This window comes from Patagioenas fasciata, chromosome 13 (assembly GCF_037038585.1).
Source record: "Patagioenas fasciata isolate bPatFas1 chromosome 13, bPatFas1.hap1, whole genome shotgun sequence".
NCBI classification, from domain to species: domain Eukaryota; kingdom Metazoa; phylum Chordata; class Aves; order Columbiformes; family Columbidae; genus Patagioenas; species Patagioenas fasciata.
Genome location: NC_092532.1, coordinates 6,959,881 through 6,980,261, shown reverse-complemented (window position 1 = coordinate 6,980,261; position 20,381 = coordinate 6,959,881). Strand labels below are relative to the sequence as shown.

The 20,381-nt window shown below is 37.8% G+C and overlaps 1 protein-coding gene across 12 annotated transcripts in view; it reads right to left on the bottom strand.

Annotated features, from left to right (window-relative positions):
- FTO (FTO alpha-ketoglutarate dependent dioxygenase) overlaps positions 1–20,381 on the bottom strand; it is a 322,731-nt gene that overhangs the window by 218,550 nt on the left and 83,800 nt on the right. For 8 of the 12 annotated variants that reach the window (XR_011741306.1, XR_011741307.1, XR_011741309.1 and 5 more), the window contains one exon: positions 2,873–2,997. Coding sequence is in view for 7 of the 12 variants with exons in the window: in XM_071814482.1 (XP_071670583.1) it covers positions 2,873–2,997 (125 nt within the window). In the remaining 5 variants the exon portion in view is untranslated. Of the gene's footprint in view, positions 1–2,872; positions 3,030–20,381 lie in introns of all 12 variants that reach the window. The other 4 variants (XR_011741310.1, XM_071814485.1, XM_071814483.1 and 1 more) reach the window with 1 other exon arrangement.

Here is a 20,381-nt window from a genome sequence, read left to right as displayed (position 1 = left end):
ACAGTAGAGTCGAAGGTTCCCCTTGCTTTAGAGAAGCCGAAGAGTGACCTTGTGTAGGCAGAGGTCGAGAAGGGGTCAGTTCAAAGGGCTAGAGCAGCTCTTTAACAGCTATAACAACCTGTCCATCAGGCACTATCATGCAGTATAAACAGATCTGGGGCTTTAGAAACTCTGGGCCATTTCTGTTAACACTTAGAGGACATTCATTGAGTCCTACCTGAGGTATTTTGGATCACTACCACTCAACAGCAGAACAACTCAAATCCCTGGAAGACCAGTTCAGACACTTAAGATACTGATGACATCTTTGAGGCAAAAGTATATGAAACGGTGAAGCATAACAAAGCACACTACCACGTTTTGGACTATGGAATTGGAACAAACACTTAAAGGGTAATTTCAGCTGGTTAACATGCAGAATCAAATAATGCAAGGACGTGCTTTATCTGAGTAGATACATACACATATCAAAGCAGTTCAGATGCCTTTCTCTGAGAGAGGCTAACTTTCTACAAGTTGAAGTAGTTTGTATTAACAGCTCCCAGCAAAGTTTGTTGTTTTCTTTTTTTTAAGCTGTCAATGACACAAATAAAACTCATGAAAGAACAGAATGCCCACATAACTCTACAAATACCAAGTGCAGAGCAAAGTTTTTGCCAGCTGCCCTCCCTTCACTGACCTAAATTTCTTGAAGTTGTACTCTGCATAATGTGCTCTCTAATGCACAATGTAAGCTAATTAGAGTCGTCTGTATTTAACTTCCAGAGGAAAAAAATTCTATTATCTAATCTAGCTGATCCCCTGATAGCCTGTTGAAAGTAAAATACTGTAACCTATTGCCTGCCCTTTGACAAGTGCTAATTATTTCCTGTCCAAGCACATTTTTCTCATGTAATTCCAAAGTACACAATAGACTGATCTCTAAAACATGGGCAGCCCTGCTAGTACCACAGCGGACGTTTTATAACTTCCACCGCCGTATGCTTGATGGCTACCCCAGTCAGCGCTTCATTCCAGACATCGAGCCAAAGCTTTGATGAAGCAGAGTGAGGTGTACGGTAACAGTCTGTTTATGCAGATCATATGGATGAGACTTCCAGATAGGTCGCTGGGATGGGAAACATCAAATGGAAAGAAGGAGGATTATGGATACTTAATACTCAAAGGACACTTTCTTTCAAAACTTGCAAGGCACAATACTCTTGAAATGTTCTTTCAGGTGTTTAGCTTGAAGAAGGCCTGCACTTTGTCTGCTTGTGCCTCTCCCCACCCCCAACCAAGAACTTGAGCGTTTTCAGAGACAAGACTCTGCTGCGACAGCAACGCTGCGCCAGCCTCCATCACAGCACTGGAACCCGCCGTACTTTTAAATGAGCCCCTGTTGCCATGATTCTTGATGACTTTGGATATTAGGAAATCATTGTTAAACTAAATGAACACTAAAAAGACACTCCCCTCATCAGAATTGTTCAGCTTTTTCCAGTCTCTAGGAAACTTTCTATTCTGGTTCACAACAAAGATGCATGTGTCCCATGGAGAAGCCTTAAGTGATTTCTTCGTTTTTCAACGTAGCCAAACCCTTTGCACCATTTAGTAAGCACGGTGATAGAGGTAACAAAGCCCCACAGAGAAATCCCCCAAATTCCTCAAAAAGGAATAAACAAAAACCACATGATAATACAAGACTCACCTTGCTAAGCTCTTTTCTACTCTGAGGTCTTAACTGATTAGTATACAAATTAACATTCCATACTCATCAGAATGAAGATTTGGAAAACACATCCTCTAACTTGTCTAATAATCACCATTACGTAATAATGTTCAATTTTTATCTAAAGCTTCTAAAATGTTTCAACTCCACTCACTGTAATTACTGAGAACAACAAAGCCATTGGAGTGTCAGATCCAATATCTACAATTAACTTTTTAAAGGCAACCTCATAGCATTTTCATGAACTTACCAAAGTTACACACTAACAAAACACAGGAGACCTCCCTTACCTGGAGCATTTATCACATTTACCAATTATGTGATAATTCTGATAACAAAAACTCATTTGAAAATACTTCAGACTACAAACTTATTTAATTGTAAGCACAGAACATCCACACATTCGGTAGAAAATTTTTATAGACTTACAAATTTTATATCAATACTATAAATAAGAAAAAAGATGAATAAATGAGTTTAAATCTATAGCTTTCAGAAACAGATGTGAAAAAGGTACATCAACTCATTTAGCAGCTAAAGAAAAGGACACAAGGTGGCATACAGTAGAAATTCTCTTTTTTGAATTCACATATTTCTGAACAAACTAGAAACATGATGTATCTGTAGTTTTTGAAATCCACTCATTTAACTACAATCCAGTATCAAACTTTCTCAAATAAAAACATAAGCAACTTTTTAAAATAGTTAACATCACCTGATTTATTACCATGGCAATGAGTTCAGTTGAATAACTCAAGTTATGCCTATCTCACTCAACACAACCCAGTTAACACCAGTAGGACATCATGAAGAGGGCAGAGCAGATGGGTATCTATGAGCACACACATCGTCAGCAATATAAGGAAAACCTTAGGACACATAAAGTGACACCAGTTCTCAAATATATATGCTGCTTATCAAGCCATTATCAATAGACTACGCTACATAAGCACAAAGCATTCTACCCCAAAAAGTAACTGAAATCAGAAGCAGAAATACTGACTATTCCATTCAAGGAAAAATACTACTTAATCAGTAAAAATTTCGACGACTTTTTTTTTTTAAGGGTCAACTTGCCCCCTGCCAAGAGAATTTTGAGGAGTGTAACTGATGTACTTGTTTCTAATTTTATTAACTTACTGTTTTTCAAAAATTTCTCACCTTGCGGTCCATTCTTTACGCAGCCTTTGACGCTCAATAAGGACTTGCAAGAAGCAGCTGATGGCTTCCTTCCCTTTTTCCTTGATTTGTTCCTTTTTTCCAACTTCAGAGAGGACCAGGCTTGACTTATAGGGAAAAAACACATAAAAATTATAACCTAGAAATAGGAAACAATGTGTAAAATTAATAAAAAGCCCATAAGCAAATAAGGACAGTAAATCAATAACTTTTTTTATTACAGTTCCACTGCTGACAAATCAATACAGTAAATGATGGTTAGAAATGGCCACCATATATTTGGTATTTAATCAATATACATGGCACATAAGGTAAACTTTAAAATCTCATTGCCTTAAGTAACACAACAAGACATTGTGCACTCCAGCTCTCATTTTCTTGAGATGCAATTCTTCTATTTTCTAAATATTTTCTTGTATCAAATCATATTAAATTGTTTCCCTCAATACAGAATTTGGGGGATTTCCCCCTCCCCTTCGAGCCTTTGTGAAGCTACAGAAGAAAATACCTGTTGGTATTGTATCTTGTAAAATGAATTTCTGATTATGTCCCCATGTTCTCTTTATCATGAAATATTTCAAGTAAGCAAGTAGTAAAAGTCTACCTTTTTCATTTATGGAATAAATTAAAAATTGCTAATATATATCTATATATGTGCACACACACGTGTGCCATGGATTTAAACCATCTGTGTAGTAGGATGATGGTCTCTGCAGACCAACAGTTACTGGCCTTCCCAAATGTTGTGTCCAGAGTTGATGCAATGTTATCGTCCTTCATCCACCTCACAAGCCAACTCCAACCCCCTCACTCCATCTTTGCCTTCAACTACTAACTCACCCACCATTTTCTCCTCTTCTTTGTCCTATGTTTCCCCACTCTGTCAACTCGGGAAAGGAACAGCATATGATGATGCTCATCCCACAAACACATGTCAACCAGTGCATGTGTGCTGACCTGAGGTGCAGCAGCCCAGCCACGACAGAGATCTGGGGTGGATGCTGCAGGCTTTTCCTTCAGCAAAGATACCATATTCACCTTTCTCACCTTAACCAGCCACTGATATCCACTTAATCATGTTTGCTATTCTAACCTGCAGACTCATGTTCTGCAAACATCCCAAAGTATCTAAATGCTTTTGAGAAGGATGGCTGAATGGGCAGAACACTTGCAGAAAACCAGGGGTTTTTTTTCTCCAGAGAAAATGAGGAAAAAAAAAACAACAACCAAACAAACAAAAAAACCAAACACATTTCTAACCTGAAGCATTGTGGAAGTGAGTTTGAAAACACAGCTCAAACATCACCAGGAGGTACAATTCCTACTCCCAGCATGGTCTTTCTTATAGAAACAACATGACACAAAGACATGGCACGTTGCCTCCTCCTCAACATCCCATACACTTTACATTATGCCCTGTCCAAACGTACACCCACCAAAATTCCCCTGGGGATTCTGCAAGATAAATAGTTGTAACCATCATAAGTTCACAAAAACAGATCTATCCCTGGTCTGAAAGGTTGCCTTTTTTTTTATCCCCACAAGAAAGAACAATACGCAGATTATACACTTCTTAAGCTGAGAAAAGTAGCAGTAACATTACTACTGCTGTGGTGGTTCCAAGAGGCAGGGTTCATAGAGACAGGAAATAATTTTATTACACCAAATACAAAAAGCATCTTCCTGCCCACCTCCCAGCTCTATCAGTCGGCTTACTAAGAGGCATTAGCTCCTCATATGGGACTTATACATCAAAAGAACATTTTCTTGTTAAAAACCCAAAATGTTCAAAACTCTGCCTATACAGATCACATTCTTGACCCTGCTTTGACATTACAAAGCAAACAAAAAGCCAGAGAGTATTTTCTGATAAGGATTCCCTGACATGGTTTTTCCTTGCACTGACCTGCATCATCTTTTCTACAAGCTCTAATATCCGCCAACTTCAACAACCCTGATCTTACAGCCTCCGCTTCCAGCAGCTGCACAGTTTAAAGCAGGATTTGACAGAGGACTTCAGCTGGGAGAACATACATTCTGTATGTACATTCTTTAATTGATGAAAATTAACACTCCTTTTCATTCAGAATAAATACATTTATTAAGGCTTTAACTTTTACATTTGCCATGTGCAAGACTTGACACAGCACTATACCTAAAGCTTACCTCTGTATTATAGGATGATCAGACGTAGCCTTATAGCTAGATCACAGTACACCAAGATTTCACTTTCAGAATCTTTATCCCACAATGAGATAGCGAAATTCACTGGAGATGCTGTAGAAGTCTACTTGTCTTCAAGACCACATAAAGCCCCATGTTTAGTGATGCTATGCCTCACAAAGCTGCAAGTATAGTTATTTGCAGGCAAGAAACATCAAGATCCCCTAAATAACTGATTCCCAAAGCACCATTCATGGAAAACTGATAGTTCCTAAAGAATTTTCAGTTAAAATCTGATGAAAAGATGGCATGATGTGACTTTCATCAGTCAGAGAAGATGAGCAACCACTTTTCCAAGGATTCACAATCACATAATGCTTTTGTATGAATTCTGATGGTCTGGCCAAATAGCAACTTTAGTACTGAGTTCAACTATCTCAATTCCCCTCCATCTACAGGAGCATAATAATCCTGAAAATGGAACATAATTTAACTTTTACTGAGAGAACAATCATATTGCTCCAGCCTTCTGTTAACACTGTGCATTTCTGTGGTGATCGACACAGATCAAGCCAAATTCACGGTCTAACACGGACATCTTTACTGAGCCCTGTGAGTATATTTGAGCTGCCTGGAGGATGAAATAGTACTATTAAGCGACATCCAACAACAATACATAGCAATTTAACTGATCTACCTGTTCTCTTAGTATGGTGAGGGCAGTAAGGTTACCCAGAACACGAGTGTATGGTTTGATGTGTAGCTTTTATAGAGGCATTTCTTAAAATTTTGCTATTCTTATCATTTCGATAAAAATCCCAAATCGCAAAAAATAAAGCAGCGTTCTGAGAAAAATAATATGATAAAACATGGTCCTTTGAATTTTTTTTTTCCATGTAACTTGTTTTGACATTTATTTTTAACAAGGTGATTCAATATATACCTTGACTGATAAAGGTCAAGGGTTCAAGAAACTCGGTCAAAGATGTTATCAGCTGGGAAAGCCATTTCCTCACATCAACACTGATAAAAATCCATCAGAAACCCAACTGATACCACCCTGCTCTAAAGGGCAGGAATGACCTTCTTTTGAACATCGCCACAGTTGCACGTCCCATCAAAGAAAATCTGATCTTGTGTCTCAATTCTTTTAATGTTCTTTAATGACAGACAGTTGTCTGCAGAGGCCCCTTTGCCCAATGCTGAGTGAAACCTTCACATACCTGAGCCGGACTCAACACTGACTTCGTGTTTTTCAGCACACTTGGGACTGCAGGACAGTAGAATAAATAAACAGCCCTACAGCCTGCCTTATCTCATCCTTGTGTTCACAGAGATTCTTGAGGGTGCTAATGTTTACAAATTGTTGAAACTTTCTTTCTTCTGCTTCCTGAGCTGGCAAAAACATATCCTGGACAACCCTAAGCAAGGAGACTACACAAATCGCTTATCACTTGAGGGAAGCAACTTCACTTGTCTTATTGGCCAGTATATCTCTTTAAGAAGGACTGTTAATATTTTTCAGCAAACCTTCCCCAATTCTCCTTACACATCTATTAATGTATTTAGCGCATTTCCTTGTAAATCCCAAATGGCATGGTCTTAAAAACAAACACACAACCCACCTCTCAAAAATGCACAAATCTATATATTCATATATATCACAGTTGCCAAGCCAGTCTTCTCTGTTAAAGACAGTATTTAGGAAATTACATCCTTCACCTTCCTCCCGGTACAGCAGCAAAACTAAATCTAGTGCTTTACTCCTATACCAGGCAACAGCCATCAGAGCATCTTCTCTTACTAAGATTTTAAGAGGCTAATATCATATTCTTCTCATTTCCACTAACAAAATCTATCAGAGACATGCGATCAAACAGACACGGTTATAAAACCGGGTTGTACCATTCACCTAGGATACACACTCGAAACTAGATGCCCTTCATGCGTCTTAACAAAGCTAACCTAGGTATTGTAAAAGGATTACAATAATATTTTTTTTCTGACGCAGCAGAAGAAACTATGTTTCAACATCAATAGGCCACTACCCCGCTTAGCTGTGTATGTCCTGGGTGAATACCAGGACATGCTTACAAACAAGCAAAAAACCCAAACTGGTGCATTTTCAGGCTTTTAAAGCTACATTTTCCTTCCTTCAATGCAGACCTCTGGAGAAGCCGGACTTAAGGTTATGAACATTGTATAGCTGGAGACATGAAGCCTCGTATTCTGTCAAACAAATTAGTTTCAGTCTGAGCTAAAGTGGCACTTGGGACAGTTTGTCTCTTGGTCCCACTTTATTGGGTCAACAAACCAGATTTTTCACTCTGAGTGAAGATTTTACTTACTCACCACCAGTTTAAATAGTATAAGCTTCTATATCTCTACTAACCACATCTACTTAAATTCAGCAGTCATCTCTTAATTATCAATAACTAATACAGAACGGAAAAACGTACACTGTAAAATCTGTAAGCGGGGCTAGAATTTTAAATGTTGTTCTGTATCTTCCCTGTGATTTTTGTGGCTTTATTTCACTTTTAGTGCAAAAAGTATCCTGATGAAACCCTGTAAAACTAGAACACCATGCCTTTGGTGGGGGGGGAAAGAACCCATACTCTATTAAACCATGTTAATTTAACATGTCATAACTTCTACGTGATAAAAAAGCAAGTAATTGCCTACAAACCACTGCTCTTTTTTTCTTTACTTTTAAAATTTTTACTTAAAATATGACCAAATGCACCCATTTTCCTTGAGATGATGGAAGCTGCCAGTATGGTTTAAGTTATCACCCAGTAATTTGGGCACATTAAACCCAATTCTCTGCCTTTTGCTTATTAATCCACTATGCCAGGTATCACAGTTTCACTCAGCAACCCTCATGTTTTGGATGATATTGAAAAATGGCTTACGTTTGTCAAAGAAAGTAGGGGGAAAAAAAAGGTAAAGAGGCAAAAAGTGTTGTTTATAGAAGCCAGCTGCTCCGGCTCCGGCGCCAGCAGCTCTTCATCTTGCTATTTTACGCTCCCAGCCCCCCTACCCCCACTGGCACAGGTACAACTAAATGTTGACTTCAATGCTTCAGAGAGCACTCAACTGATTCGGTACATGATTAATTGCCAAAGACATGGCTGACCATATGGAACAGAGAAAGCATCAAGTAATTCATACTTCTGTATATGATCATTTGGCCCCTGTTGTTTTAATGTACAGGAAAGAGCTAGTATAGCACAGACCTGGTGTCTTGCCCTTGACAGCCCATTAAGAAATCTCAAAGCACCTAGTTGAAGTTATGCTGTTGGCTTTTCAATAGCAGCCTAATAAAACAGAAGCAAAGCTTTCCAACTAGTCTTAAATCTTTCACATACAGTACATTAACCACCGCTGCTAAAACAACTGGTTTCTTATGATAGGAAATGGGATTTGATTTCTAGCCTCTGCATACTTACTGAAAGCCTTTTTCTGACCTTTGGAGGGTTTACAAAATCATTGTTCGTTTTTCCTGCCATTTTCCCAGTTTCTTGCCATGGTGATCCTAATAGATTTGTTTAAGGTTCACTATGTTCTACTCTTACTAGCTGTTATATGCAAACTGTACAATGAAGGTAGGCTCATGGGAGCTGAAAGGAAAGAAATTATTATTAACTGTTTTTTTCCTGAGAGTCAGAGAAGTCACTGCAACATCTAAAACATAATTTACTTTTTAAAAGCCTATAAAACAGAACAAAAAATTCCTGAAAAGCAGCAATATACTAGCATGTGCTTTCTTTTATCAGACTGGAGACAAATCATCAGATTTCATTTGAGAAGGAAGGACGATTTATTTTAAAGCTGTAGTATTCTCAAGGATGTCTGACACAGAGCTCAATGAAAAGAAAAAGGTGCAGACTTGGAATATGTCAGTATCATTAACTGCTTTATATTAGTTTTATCTACCGTTAACATCTTTTCAGTCATATGCAGTCAAAGAAAAACGTTTAAATCATGTTTCTCTGTCAAGGCTCTTAAGATGACAGTGCTAAAAAGTTAATCCCCATCCTCACAGATCTTCTGGCAGTTTTGACATATGTTGGCAAGGATGTATTTGCTGGCACCTTCCATTAGAAAATATTTACATGGAGTTTTCTTGTCTGTGGATTTTCTAGTTGTCTAAATGATCCTCATGGTCTGAAGGGTCTTACGTGGGAAATCCTAATCATTGGACATTCATCGGGGTAATTTCCCAGGCTACTGAATTCAGCTGACACTATTAATACTCCAGCAGAATACATAAATAGTCTACAAGCCAACATAAAACTCCACAACCATTCTGGTTATTGATAGAGCACTTCCAACATCAAAACTGTTTGCCTGGGTCAAATATTATGGCTGTTTTTAAACAAAATGTAAAGGAATAGAGAGTTTTGTGAGAGTCACATAATTTTTATATTTTTGTAGGGTAAAAAGAATGGAGGCTCAAGTCGCGGGTGTGAAACCATTGCCACAAAGATTATGTATTCTGCCCTACCATTATATTCAATGGTGGACCATTAAAATATGCAAGAACATAACCAAATTGCACAACATGTTTCAAAAAGACAGACCCAATTTGAAATCACTATATCTTTGAAATTGGGTCCATCTTTTTCAAACTCCCTGTAGACTAGAATGCTTAAAGTCAGACATATGCTTAAGCTCCATATACAAGTCCCCATGCATTAAAATGTAGGGAGCCCTGCCTCTCTTTGAGGTATTCACTGCCGACAACAAAGGATGAATACCTGACTTGATAAATGAGTAGCTCGACCTAGAAAAACCTACAGAGAGCAGATCACTTAGACATTTTCAAAGAAACTTTGGGTCTTGTCTACGCTTGAAAGTTGTACCATTTAACTATATGTGCGGAGCTAACACAATACGTTTTCCAGCTATATGAGTTTAAAGGTCATATATTAAACCAGGTAGAGCTACATGCCTATATAGAAGTATTTATTCTGAACCATATATTTAGGAAAAAGTAATCCAAACAGAAGACCAAGTAATTTTTTGTTACTCTGGCATGCCAAAACTGAATTAATTCCCAGTGGAGAAGAGAAATATTTTCTACCAGATGATTCCATGCAGTTACAGTAGGTCTCAAAGATTTTCAAGACTTAGTTGCAAACAAAAAAAAGTTACATAAAGATCAACAGTTGCAAAACATTTTTGCTGCACTAATCAGTTTGGCAATGTTCTAAAGGTGAAGTATAACCCGTCTCATCAAGAAAACACAACTGAACCACTCAAGATGTTTGGAGTAAAAGTGACTTAGCATCTTCAGATGTGTGGGTGAGCGAAAGGTTAGTCTTTAGCCACATTCTCCCCTAGCACGGCCCCTCCACCTCTGAATCATCAATAGCACAAAGGCTGAAGCAGGCCTACCATGCACAGTGGATTATATGAAGTGTAAAACATTGTGGGGAAAAAGCTTTTGAAAGAAGTCAGGAAAAAGAAATCAAGCTTGCAAGAAGATCCAGCTGACAGGCCAGTCCCTAACAAGTGAATATGTTTGAAAACATTGTGAACACAAGAAAAGAACATGCCTTTTGTTTCCAAACCTACAGTGTGTCTTTACCCAACTGTTGCCTGCATGGCTGAACATATGTTTTCTGAACAAGAACTGAAGCAGAAAGTGTTCTTTGTTATAATTCACTCCTTTGTATACACCTCCCTTTTCCCATTTTGGTCACATGCAAACAGTAGTTACGCTGAACACTTAAGTTCTGAAGGGCTGCACAGCAGTGTATGCTTCAGTGATTATTTACTATTGCTGGAATCAGTTGAGCTACGATGCGATACAAGACTCACTTAACTAATGTGCGCTCTGGACAGCTCACATTTTGCAATCCTGCATCGTGCCGAGTACAACCTGCACACGAACACCGAGCCACCAGTCAGAATCTCCATCATCAATAGTTATGTGCAGTTCTAATGAGCACCGAACAATCATACAACAAATGATCTTACCCATTCAAAGGAACTCAAAACAGTACCATATAATTTTATTAGCATATAGAAATTAACATCATCAGCTATTATGAATAATTTAGTAGGGAGGAAGGAGAGGAAAAGAAATTATGGACTTCAAAGCCAGAAACACCAAAATGAACTCTAGCTTGAAATAAATAAAACCAAAGCAGAACCTGATATACTTTATGTATTTAATGTATGGGGAATATGACATCGTCAGGCAGCAAGAAGGACAGCACCACCCATTGCTAGAGGAGTATCATGACAACAGCATTTGGAAATACACTTCTATGGAAGCTATGATCCTTGTTCCTCAGCGGAAAACCAGGCAATCTGATTTCAGGGCCTTATCCTCCTCCAGTTTAATTACAGTACAAAAATATTTTTACATAAAGCCATGAGTGAAGCACTTAATATATAGGTCATGCAAATGATGATGACCTGCCATTGAGGATGTACAGTGTAAAGTGTATAAAGAAATGCAATATACTGGCAAATAAAAAAAATTAGGAACTGACAAAGAGAAAAGTTTATTGATTTAGCTCCCAAACATTTGCTCAAGATACATACAGTCACTATTTTGGATGCAATACTTAGAGTATTGGATGTAATACTTACAGTATACCTCCTGGGAGGGGAGACAACTACTTATTTTTAATTCTCTTGCATTCACACAATGGTTAGGAACAAAGTTTTCCACATGTCACCCTGACTTATGAGTATACTTACTAGTATGTATAAACAAGACAAACTTTACAAGAAAAGAGATAATTGCAAAATTAATTCAGCAGTCCAGGTACACCTACAACGCTAAATAAGGCAAAGCCTCACTATAATTAATATGTCTGGTCAAACTTATCAACCTCTAGGCTCAAAAGAAATCTAGACTTTTCTCCAGAACACAACAACAGAACAAAACCGAAAACCACGCCACACACAACACACACCAACCCTCCTCCTCAATAAAAGAAAAATTAAAAGTAGAGGAAACTCGTTGTCCCAGAGCTGCTCATCCACATGAGACACAGCGGCCAACCTCCATCATGCCAGAACTCTAACATATCTTGTATTCATTGTTCTTCTGAATGAAATATAACTGTAAAACCTCCCTTTTCTAAACCTGTCAATGCAAACTAGAGCCAGTTATTGACTACTCTATTTTGTCATGTTCCAATAGAAGAGCAGGTTATACATGGCATTTCCTAGACTTCACTTTGGGATTCTACCCATGTTTTCCTTTCATCGGAGAGATCTAATGTCATGACTATATGGGTATGACAAATACCACTTCTCTTCCATTAATATTCCCCAATAAGCTATACAGGGTTTTTTTCAGTTTATTTTGATTTTCTGGAAGGATTTTTGTTGTTTCACACTCATAGGAAGGGAGCAATAAAGGTCTCAGTAATTAGTTTATCTCCTCAGGAGAAAGAAAATAAAAGGTTCATTCTTCATCCTTAAAAGGAAGATTACCAACTGATTAACCCAACAATTAAAAGTACACACAAGGAAATATGAAGGAAGTAGCTCAGGAGCAAAATAAATCAGTTAAGAAAGTTTTAAAATTTATTTCCTGTCACCTACTAGTGCATTAGAAAACTACTTCTGGAAATATTTTTCTTTAGAGTCTAAACAAGTTCTAAATGCTGTCAATTTGTCATAATCATTTTCCACGAACATTCAAGTATTTGTAGATGAATAGTTGAAAAAGAATTTAGAGCTTGAATGGCCAAATATTTGAAATCTTCACTATATTAAAAATCATTATATAGACAATTTTCATGAATGACACAGCATTTAGCAGGGAAAATAAACTTTCATCATCTGATTCACGTGCCTACCAAAGAAAACAAATGATGTGACCAACGGATCCCTGTGCCTACATGCACGTCGATTACCCTCTGAAACACAAGTCACATCCTGAAGATTCTGGCAATTCAACAAATACAACATGTGCGTGATGTGCTCACTAACTATGACAATTCAATTCAGAAAAGGGAACACACTGCTAGTCTGCGACACCACATTCTGTCACACCACGCTGTGACATTCGCATCTCCTGCCCTGCCGCTCACGAGCGTTTCCTTCTATAACATGAAATAAGAGATGTGTTCTCAAGTTCAGCCGCAAAGTCCAGCTTAAGAGAGAGGTCAAAGGTGGGCGACTAATCACCTCTGCACTCTTCCAGAAGGATCAGTTAATCCACTAGTAAAAGTTAAAGCAACGTCAAGGATGTATTAACTGGCCAAGCATCCTCAACAGACACGTAGTGAGCACATGCGCTATAGAGATGTTCTCTACTAACCTAAAAAAGCTCTCAGATCTTCTGGGTTGCACCAGAAATGAAAAATAGCAGGTTTTGGAGGAGGGTTTGACCTGTGTTCTCTCATACAAAAACTTCTACCCTTAAAGACACATCATGATGAGCTACATTGGAGATCTGAATCTCTATTTAATGTTACCATCCATCTCATTCACACTCTGCTTTAACATGACACTACAAGGTAAGTCACACTTCACAGCATTCAGAGTCCACACAGGAGAGAGATAGTCTATATGAACAATCACCCAAACTATTAATGTGGTATATATAAATATCTCTCTTCTGAAACAGGAAAACAAGTCATTTGATTAAAAAAAATGGTCTCTTCAGTATCTGGATTCTGGAGGTTTGTGTGGGGTTTTTTGATGGTGGTAGGGGTTTTTTTGTTTAGTTGTTGGTTTTGTTTGCTGGTTTTTTTTTTTAGTGTTTTTGTTGTTGTTTTTTCTTTCCCTTTTAAATTTTTTATTTAGGATTCTATATGCATCTTTTTATATAAACCAAATCAATTTTCAGTTTTACATTCATTTAAGAAAAAAAAAGCGAAAACTTTTTCACTGTGATATGGACTGTCTTTTAACAATTTTAACAATACTTGATTTTTTTTCATATTCATCAACAGAAGACTGCATGTTGGAAGACTTCTATTTGTTGTATTAACTTGCAGTCTAAAATGCTGTACATTTCTTTTTCCTGTTTCACAAAAGTGTTTCTTAAATGTTTATTAAGAGATGGAAATATTCTAACATCAAGCTATCACTGTATTGAGCATTAAATAATCTTCCTTCACGGTTGGCGGATATCCTGTTTAAACTTGTATGACTAGTCAAATCAGTTATTCTCATATTAGACAGGTCATTAGACACAGTAAGTTGCTCTATATATAATACCTATGAAAAATAATGCAGGAAGTTTAGATGAATTGTAAGAAAATTAAAACCCAAGACAAAATTTCTCTGTCAAAAGCACAGAAGCATAGCAGCCATTATGAGGAAAAAAAATCATTTTGATAATTATTTGTGAAAACATGTTGCTATTAGACTTTGATTTTAAAATACAGCAGCCAAATACTATGAACTTAAGTTCCCACTCTAGAGTTTTCACCTCAGGAAAGTCCCTATTTTTGCCTCAACTGCAAGCTGGCAAACAAAAAGAATTTTCTACCTTGATTAACACAGTTTGAAAATGAACAAAGTACTGGTCCTTCTAAACTACAACTTGCTGTATTCGGAGCAGTGTTATATTTTGATAGGCACATATTATTGCTCCATGTTCCAGAGAGCCCAGTTCTCCCTTGCCCTGCTCGGTCAGTGTTTGTATGTTCAGTACATGCACAGACTGTTGTGTACATCCCTCCTCTTGGATCAAATTCACTACACTGGATGGATCACGGACACACGTATATACTCTTTTCATGTTCTAATATAAATCTGTGCCTCAAAACCAGATGTGAATCAAATTGCAGTCATGGCCCAAAAATTATAACCAAATATTAAAAAATCCCCACACAACCCGGAAAGGAGATATCCCAAAAAACAGGCTTGATTTTTGATACAATGCAGCATTTACTTAAGAGCATGACTTCAACTTTTCTGGCCTACAAAACCAGCTGCAGATTCAAGCCACAGATTACAATCAGTGTTGGGATTGAAATCACCTAAAATCTTGAGACTCAGGGCCAACTCTAGATATTCAAAACCAAAATAACCCATAAGATTTCAACAGTATTTTTCCTCCATACATCAACCACTACCAATAGAAAAGCACAACACTTCCTTAAACCTCCTGAAACCACTCAAAAAAGCTATACTTTGTTCATTTTAAAACTGATTCAAAGCACTGAGCAGCTCCAGCTTCGTTTACTACTTTTAGGATAGCAGTAAAGGAAAGAGGAAAAGCTTCTTCATTTTGTATTACTTGAGGTGGATCCATTAGCTCAGTTAAAGAATAAAGGAAAGAAAGAAAGAAAAAAGTACCAGAGGTCAAAAGAACAAAATGACACACAAAAATCCATTGCCAAACTGGCCGTCGGTTGGATGCACAAGAGCAATGCTAAACAACTGTGGTATGGAGACAAAATATGCTTTCTTTACGACACTTCTACAATAAGTTATTGAAGCCTTGTGAACAGCCTTGCCTGGGCACCCACCCCTCACACATTAATGAAAACAAAGGGGGCCCATTTACATTGTAACCCCCACAGTGGGGTTAAGCATGTGACCTTAAAGTATGGTGTGCTTGTGCTTGGTGGAAAGGTTCTTGACAATATAAACAAGAATTACTGCTGTTAGAGAAAGGGAAGACAATTAAAAACAATCTAGGATGCATGTTGTACAGCTGTTGAAGTTTCAGCTACATCTGACCTCTAAAGATGCTACGTGTTTTACTCCAGAAATTCAGCCATTTTAGTTTTATTAAAAGAATCCTTCAACAGAAACTGAATTTGTATGACAAACGTGAGGTTTTAGATGAGTAACACAATGAAAATTGTGTATTGCGGGCAAAACTTGCCATCACTGCAGTTAAAAAGATGTTATGGTCTGCACATCTCTTTCCAATACCCAAGTTCACTAACAGCTAAGCAAAAAGGAGATCTTCATGAAGAACACAAAGAAAACCTGTTGAGTAAAATAAACAAACAAAAACTGTTCTTGAAACAAAAGCGACTTCAACAGGTCAAATCCCAGAATGAAATCTGTTTGACAAACCTTTGCGCCCAGGCAAAAAATAAAAGGGTGATTTCAGCAAAAGTCTGCAGGCGCAGCGTCCCAATATAGATCAAATTGCAGCACCAAGCAGCCGCAACATTTTTTTAAGCTTAATTTTGGATACCAGCGATTCCAAATGCAATAAAGACAGACTGCAATTATGGCTAGTATTTTCTTTATACATGCCTACAAATTTTCTAATGACTAAGAAAATACTTAACCTTTTAAAGATAAAATGGTAGAAAGAACTTCTTTCTTTCGGGCACTACAACTAAGTGGTCTAATATTGTCTTTAAAAAATAGGGGTAGAGAAGAAAAACTTCTGAGAAAATAACAAAGATCTTGGCTAAGTTTCTCCAAACCACAATTTTCCTGCCCGTTTGATCTTTGTACAGTCAGCATAAGCCACTGAAACTCCTCCACAAATGAAAGGCATTCATGGGAAGCCATCAGAAAGCATCGCTCTTCCTCTGGGACCCACGACAATAAAAGAAAAGTTTGTGTCTGCCACGTGGGCCTACGATCCGGCTTAAATGAACAAACCATTGCAATATCCTTCAGCTTTGTGAAAGCGATACTTCCTACTTTTTTGGAAGAAAGGAAGTCATATATAAACAGAACAAAGGGAAGAGGCAACAGGAGCAGAGCCTCTCACAATAAATATTACAGTGAAAGTTTTGCTCATCAAACCAAGATTAAAAACATATTTTAATCTCCCAAGTTTTATGTCTTTGATGTATGCTGAAGAGGAAAGCTTATATATTTTGTAAGATTTACAACATTTCTAGTGGGAATAGCTTGGCGTTTCATTTTTTTCCCTGTTTCTGAAATCAAGAATACATTGGGTTGATTCTGTCCCTTAATGCTGTGTCCTATTGAGGACTCCTTTAGAGAACAGAAGTTAGGATGTCCTTTGGATGTTTTTCCACACAAATAGGTTAATGTTCCACTGAACAAAGCACTGCAAAATCACTACAGTGGTGAGATGGTAAACTCTGTAACTATGAAATACTTCTTAAAACACGAGCTTTCCTAGACCACAGGGAAGTTCAAATATTTGCACTAATCTCCATAGCACAGTGAACCACTAAGCTGCATTTCTTTGTGGTACTATAAGTAGGAGAAGGTTATATAGCTTCAGTAGGAAGAGTAGTAATTTATTATCCATAATTTTGCCACTACATGCCCACAACAGCCTGATATAACACATGAAGCATTAATTTCCAGAAGTACAACACACAAAGCATAAAACTTATGCATTGGGGTTCCTTTTATCACATCTTCTGTTCGATTCCACATGATCTTCTTGCCCTCCCATAAAACTTTTCTATGCAGCTTTCCTCATTCTCTCTTGGTACAGCACCCATTGCTAAGACAAAAGCACCTGCACTTATAATCACATTATCTTGCTGTAACCCAGTCAAATAGCTACTTATTTCCACAACCTTAGGTGAGGTCAAAATCAAATATAATACGCTAATGATGCCTTTACACAGTGTGAGGTAAAATAGCTGAAAGTTTCCACATAGGTACCAAGGAAGGAGAACAGGTAAGTATACGCTCGCTGGTTTTGCATCTTGTTCAACGCTCTTGCTTTGGTCTTAACAACGAACCACAAACTTTAAGGGAGATGATCAGAAGAGGCAATTTTCAAGTATAGTTTCACAAACATTGAAGTCAGACAAGCAAAGGTGAAAGATGCTAGAATTAACGTTTTAAACAACTATTCCAGTGAAGATAACTGTATTGAATATTGGTAGACTTAAATTTTAAGGAAATTATAAGTGAAGAAAACTGGCCAGCAGATAGGTGTGTAGTTCAGACGGTGCGAAGGGGAAGCAAAAATCTTTTCTTAGTTGTAGCAGCCCCTATAGGGCTGATAAAGGCTCTGTTCCTCCGTATCATTTCAAAGGCACACGGACAACTCAGACATCTTTCCAGAAGCCAAATCCTTTCAATATCTGCTACTGAAGTACTCTCAAGGAGTCCCTTTGATTCCAAAGAGAGATGTGGAAAGTTGTCCAGAGATGGTAACTCTCAGAGAAAGGAAAAAAAAGTGAAAGCAGAAATTCCAAGGATAGCAATAACAACCACAGCCAATTACCTTTCTAAAGTAAAAATAAATGAAATGCAGTAAGAGAAAAAAGGGCTATCATACCAGAAAACAAATATAGATTTCAATCTAGGAACAGTCAAGAGAAGAGTATTCTAGAACTATTAGAAAAATAGCAATAAAATTATAATCAGAAGTGCCAAAGCTGGAATGACACCGAAGAAACTTCAAGGAACCTTACAGCGAAGACAGGTGTCTTGTCAAGCAATACTGTACCAGAACAAGGTTCATGCACAACTTCTTAAGTCTTTTGCCCAAAGCAAATAACAAGCAAGTGAAAGTGTGAGGAATAATAGGATTCTTGTCTCCGACTCTCCATTTCCCTTCATGTTGCCATATGGTATCCATATCTGTGAGGATAAGTGGTACTTTGTACCCTGGTGTTTCAGTTTTCATGACACTTTACAAGTCTCATTGCTCATTTCACCGCTTTCCACCAGCTACTCCTTAATGACACCCAGCCATTGCTTCCTTTGCTTTCCCATAAAAACAACATACTCAGGAAATAATGAATGTATATTTGTCTCTTTCAAGTAACTGCAGCTCCGTTTTAACCATTTACTTTGCAATAAACTTTTTAAAGAGCGCCTTTTTCTCCCCCACAAAACAAGACTATATATCTTAAGGATCACAACATACTGATTTTTTTAAAAAAATCTATAGATAATATCCCATAGTCTCCTTTCTCCGTTACAACCTACATTCATTACCCCACCCCAGAGGAGAAAAAAAAAAAATCACAATAAATGCAATAAAATGAGCTACAGGGTGCTCAGTTGAGTCTTCAGCGCAAACAGAAAGACCCAGTTACTGGTAGAGTGCACAAAACAGATTAGTGAATTACTTCTAATAGCGCATTGCTACAAGGCGTACTTTGCTAGATGGAGTTGCTTAAGAAGTTGCTGTGGAAAAAAGAAAGAATTGGCCCAGAGAGGAGCAGTGTGAGCTGATTAACAGCAGCACGCTCAGGAGCTCCAGCCTGAACCAAGAGAACCCCGGCAAGGCAGACTCGTTCATCTCCTCTGGCAAGGTCAACAGTGGCCCAAAGACTCCGATCAGTTGTCAGGGCTGAGCAGGTTTGGTGGAGATGCAGCCAGAGCCAGAGGAGATGCTAAAATGGAAGATGAACCATCCAGAACTACAGAAGCCAATAACCTACCACAGGAAAAAAGTGAAATTGTGATGAACGTGATTCAGGGATTTACCTTTTGGCAGGGCAGCCTCTCTCTGCTGATTGCTCAGTGCAAAACTGCTGCATAGTCTATATGAGAAAATTATTTTCCTGCATTAAAGTAGCTTCTAAAGCAGGTAGCATAACTTGTATTTGAAAGAGGGAATTCTCTGAAAAACACTCAACACATTAAGATGTTATAAAGCAGGATAAGGTAATGCTTAATATTGCTGAAGCCCCTGAAAACAGAATACTGCTCATAATAAATTAGAAGAAACAAGATACCTGGGAAATTGGAAATCCTTCTCCTGTCCCCAAACCCCAGATTTTCACAGAATTTTAAAGCCTATTCCATTCACAGACCATTGTAACTCTCTGGAAACTATCCTAAAGGGTAAACTTTCCCTGTGTATAGAGAAGTGTTTGCAATGTGGTTTACAACATGGCCTAAGAATGATATTCGAAATTTTTCACCTTTAAGTGATAAACTTGAATATGAAGAACATATAAAGAAACCCAAGTCAGACTTCATTTTTGGGAATACAATAAAATTAATATAGCAAAAGGAAAAGATTCATTACTGTTCATAAGAATTCGTTCGCCCAGGGAATTTCTTCATCTGTCCTCTCCTTTACTTAGCTAGATAGAAAATAGATTTTGCTGGCTATGTTTAATTTCCACAGCTGTCACTGCGATCTAAAACATTTATATTGGAGCAATCACATTTATCCTCAGGAAACCAGGAACTCGAGTACCAGCTCAAACGCTGTGTAGGCTGCCTACTATCCTCTGACCCCAGTGGTGTCTCAGATATAGAAGTCGCATTGTGCAAATAAGCAGGAAAATGTTGGGTATTTTTATTAAAATATATTTGAAAAATGCAATTAGTTCTTGAAACAGCAAAAGCTGACATGGCTCATATGTACTTATTGACTGGTTAGTACAATTGTAAGACAAAAGGAGAGAAAACAGTAAAATGAAAACAGGATACAAATACTTCATATTTCTGATGTACCTCTCTCAGC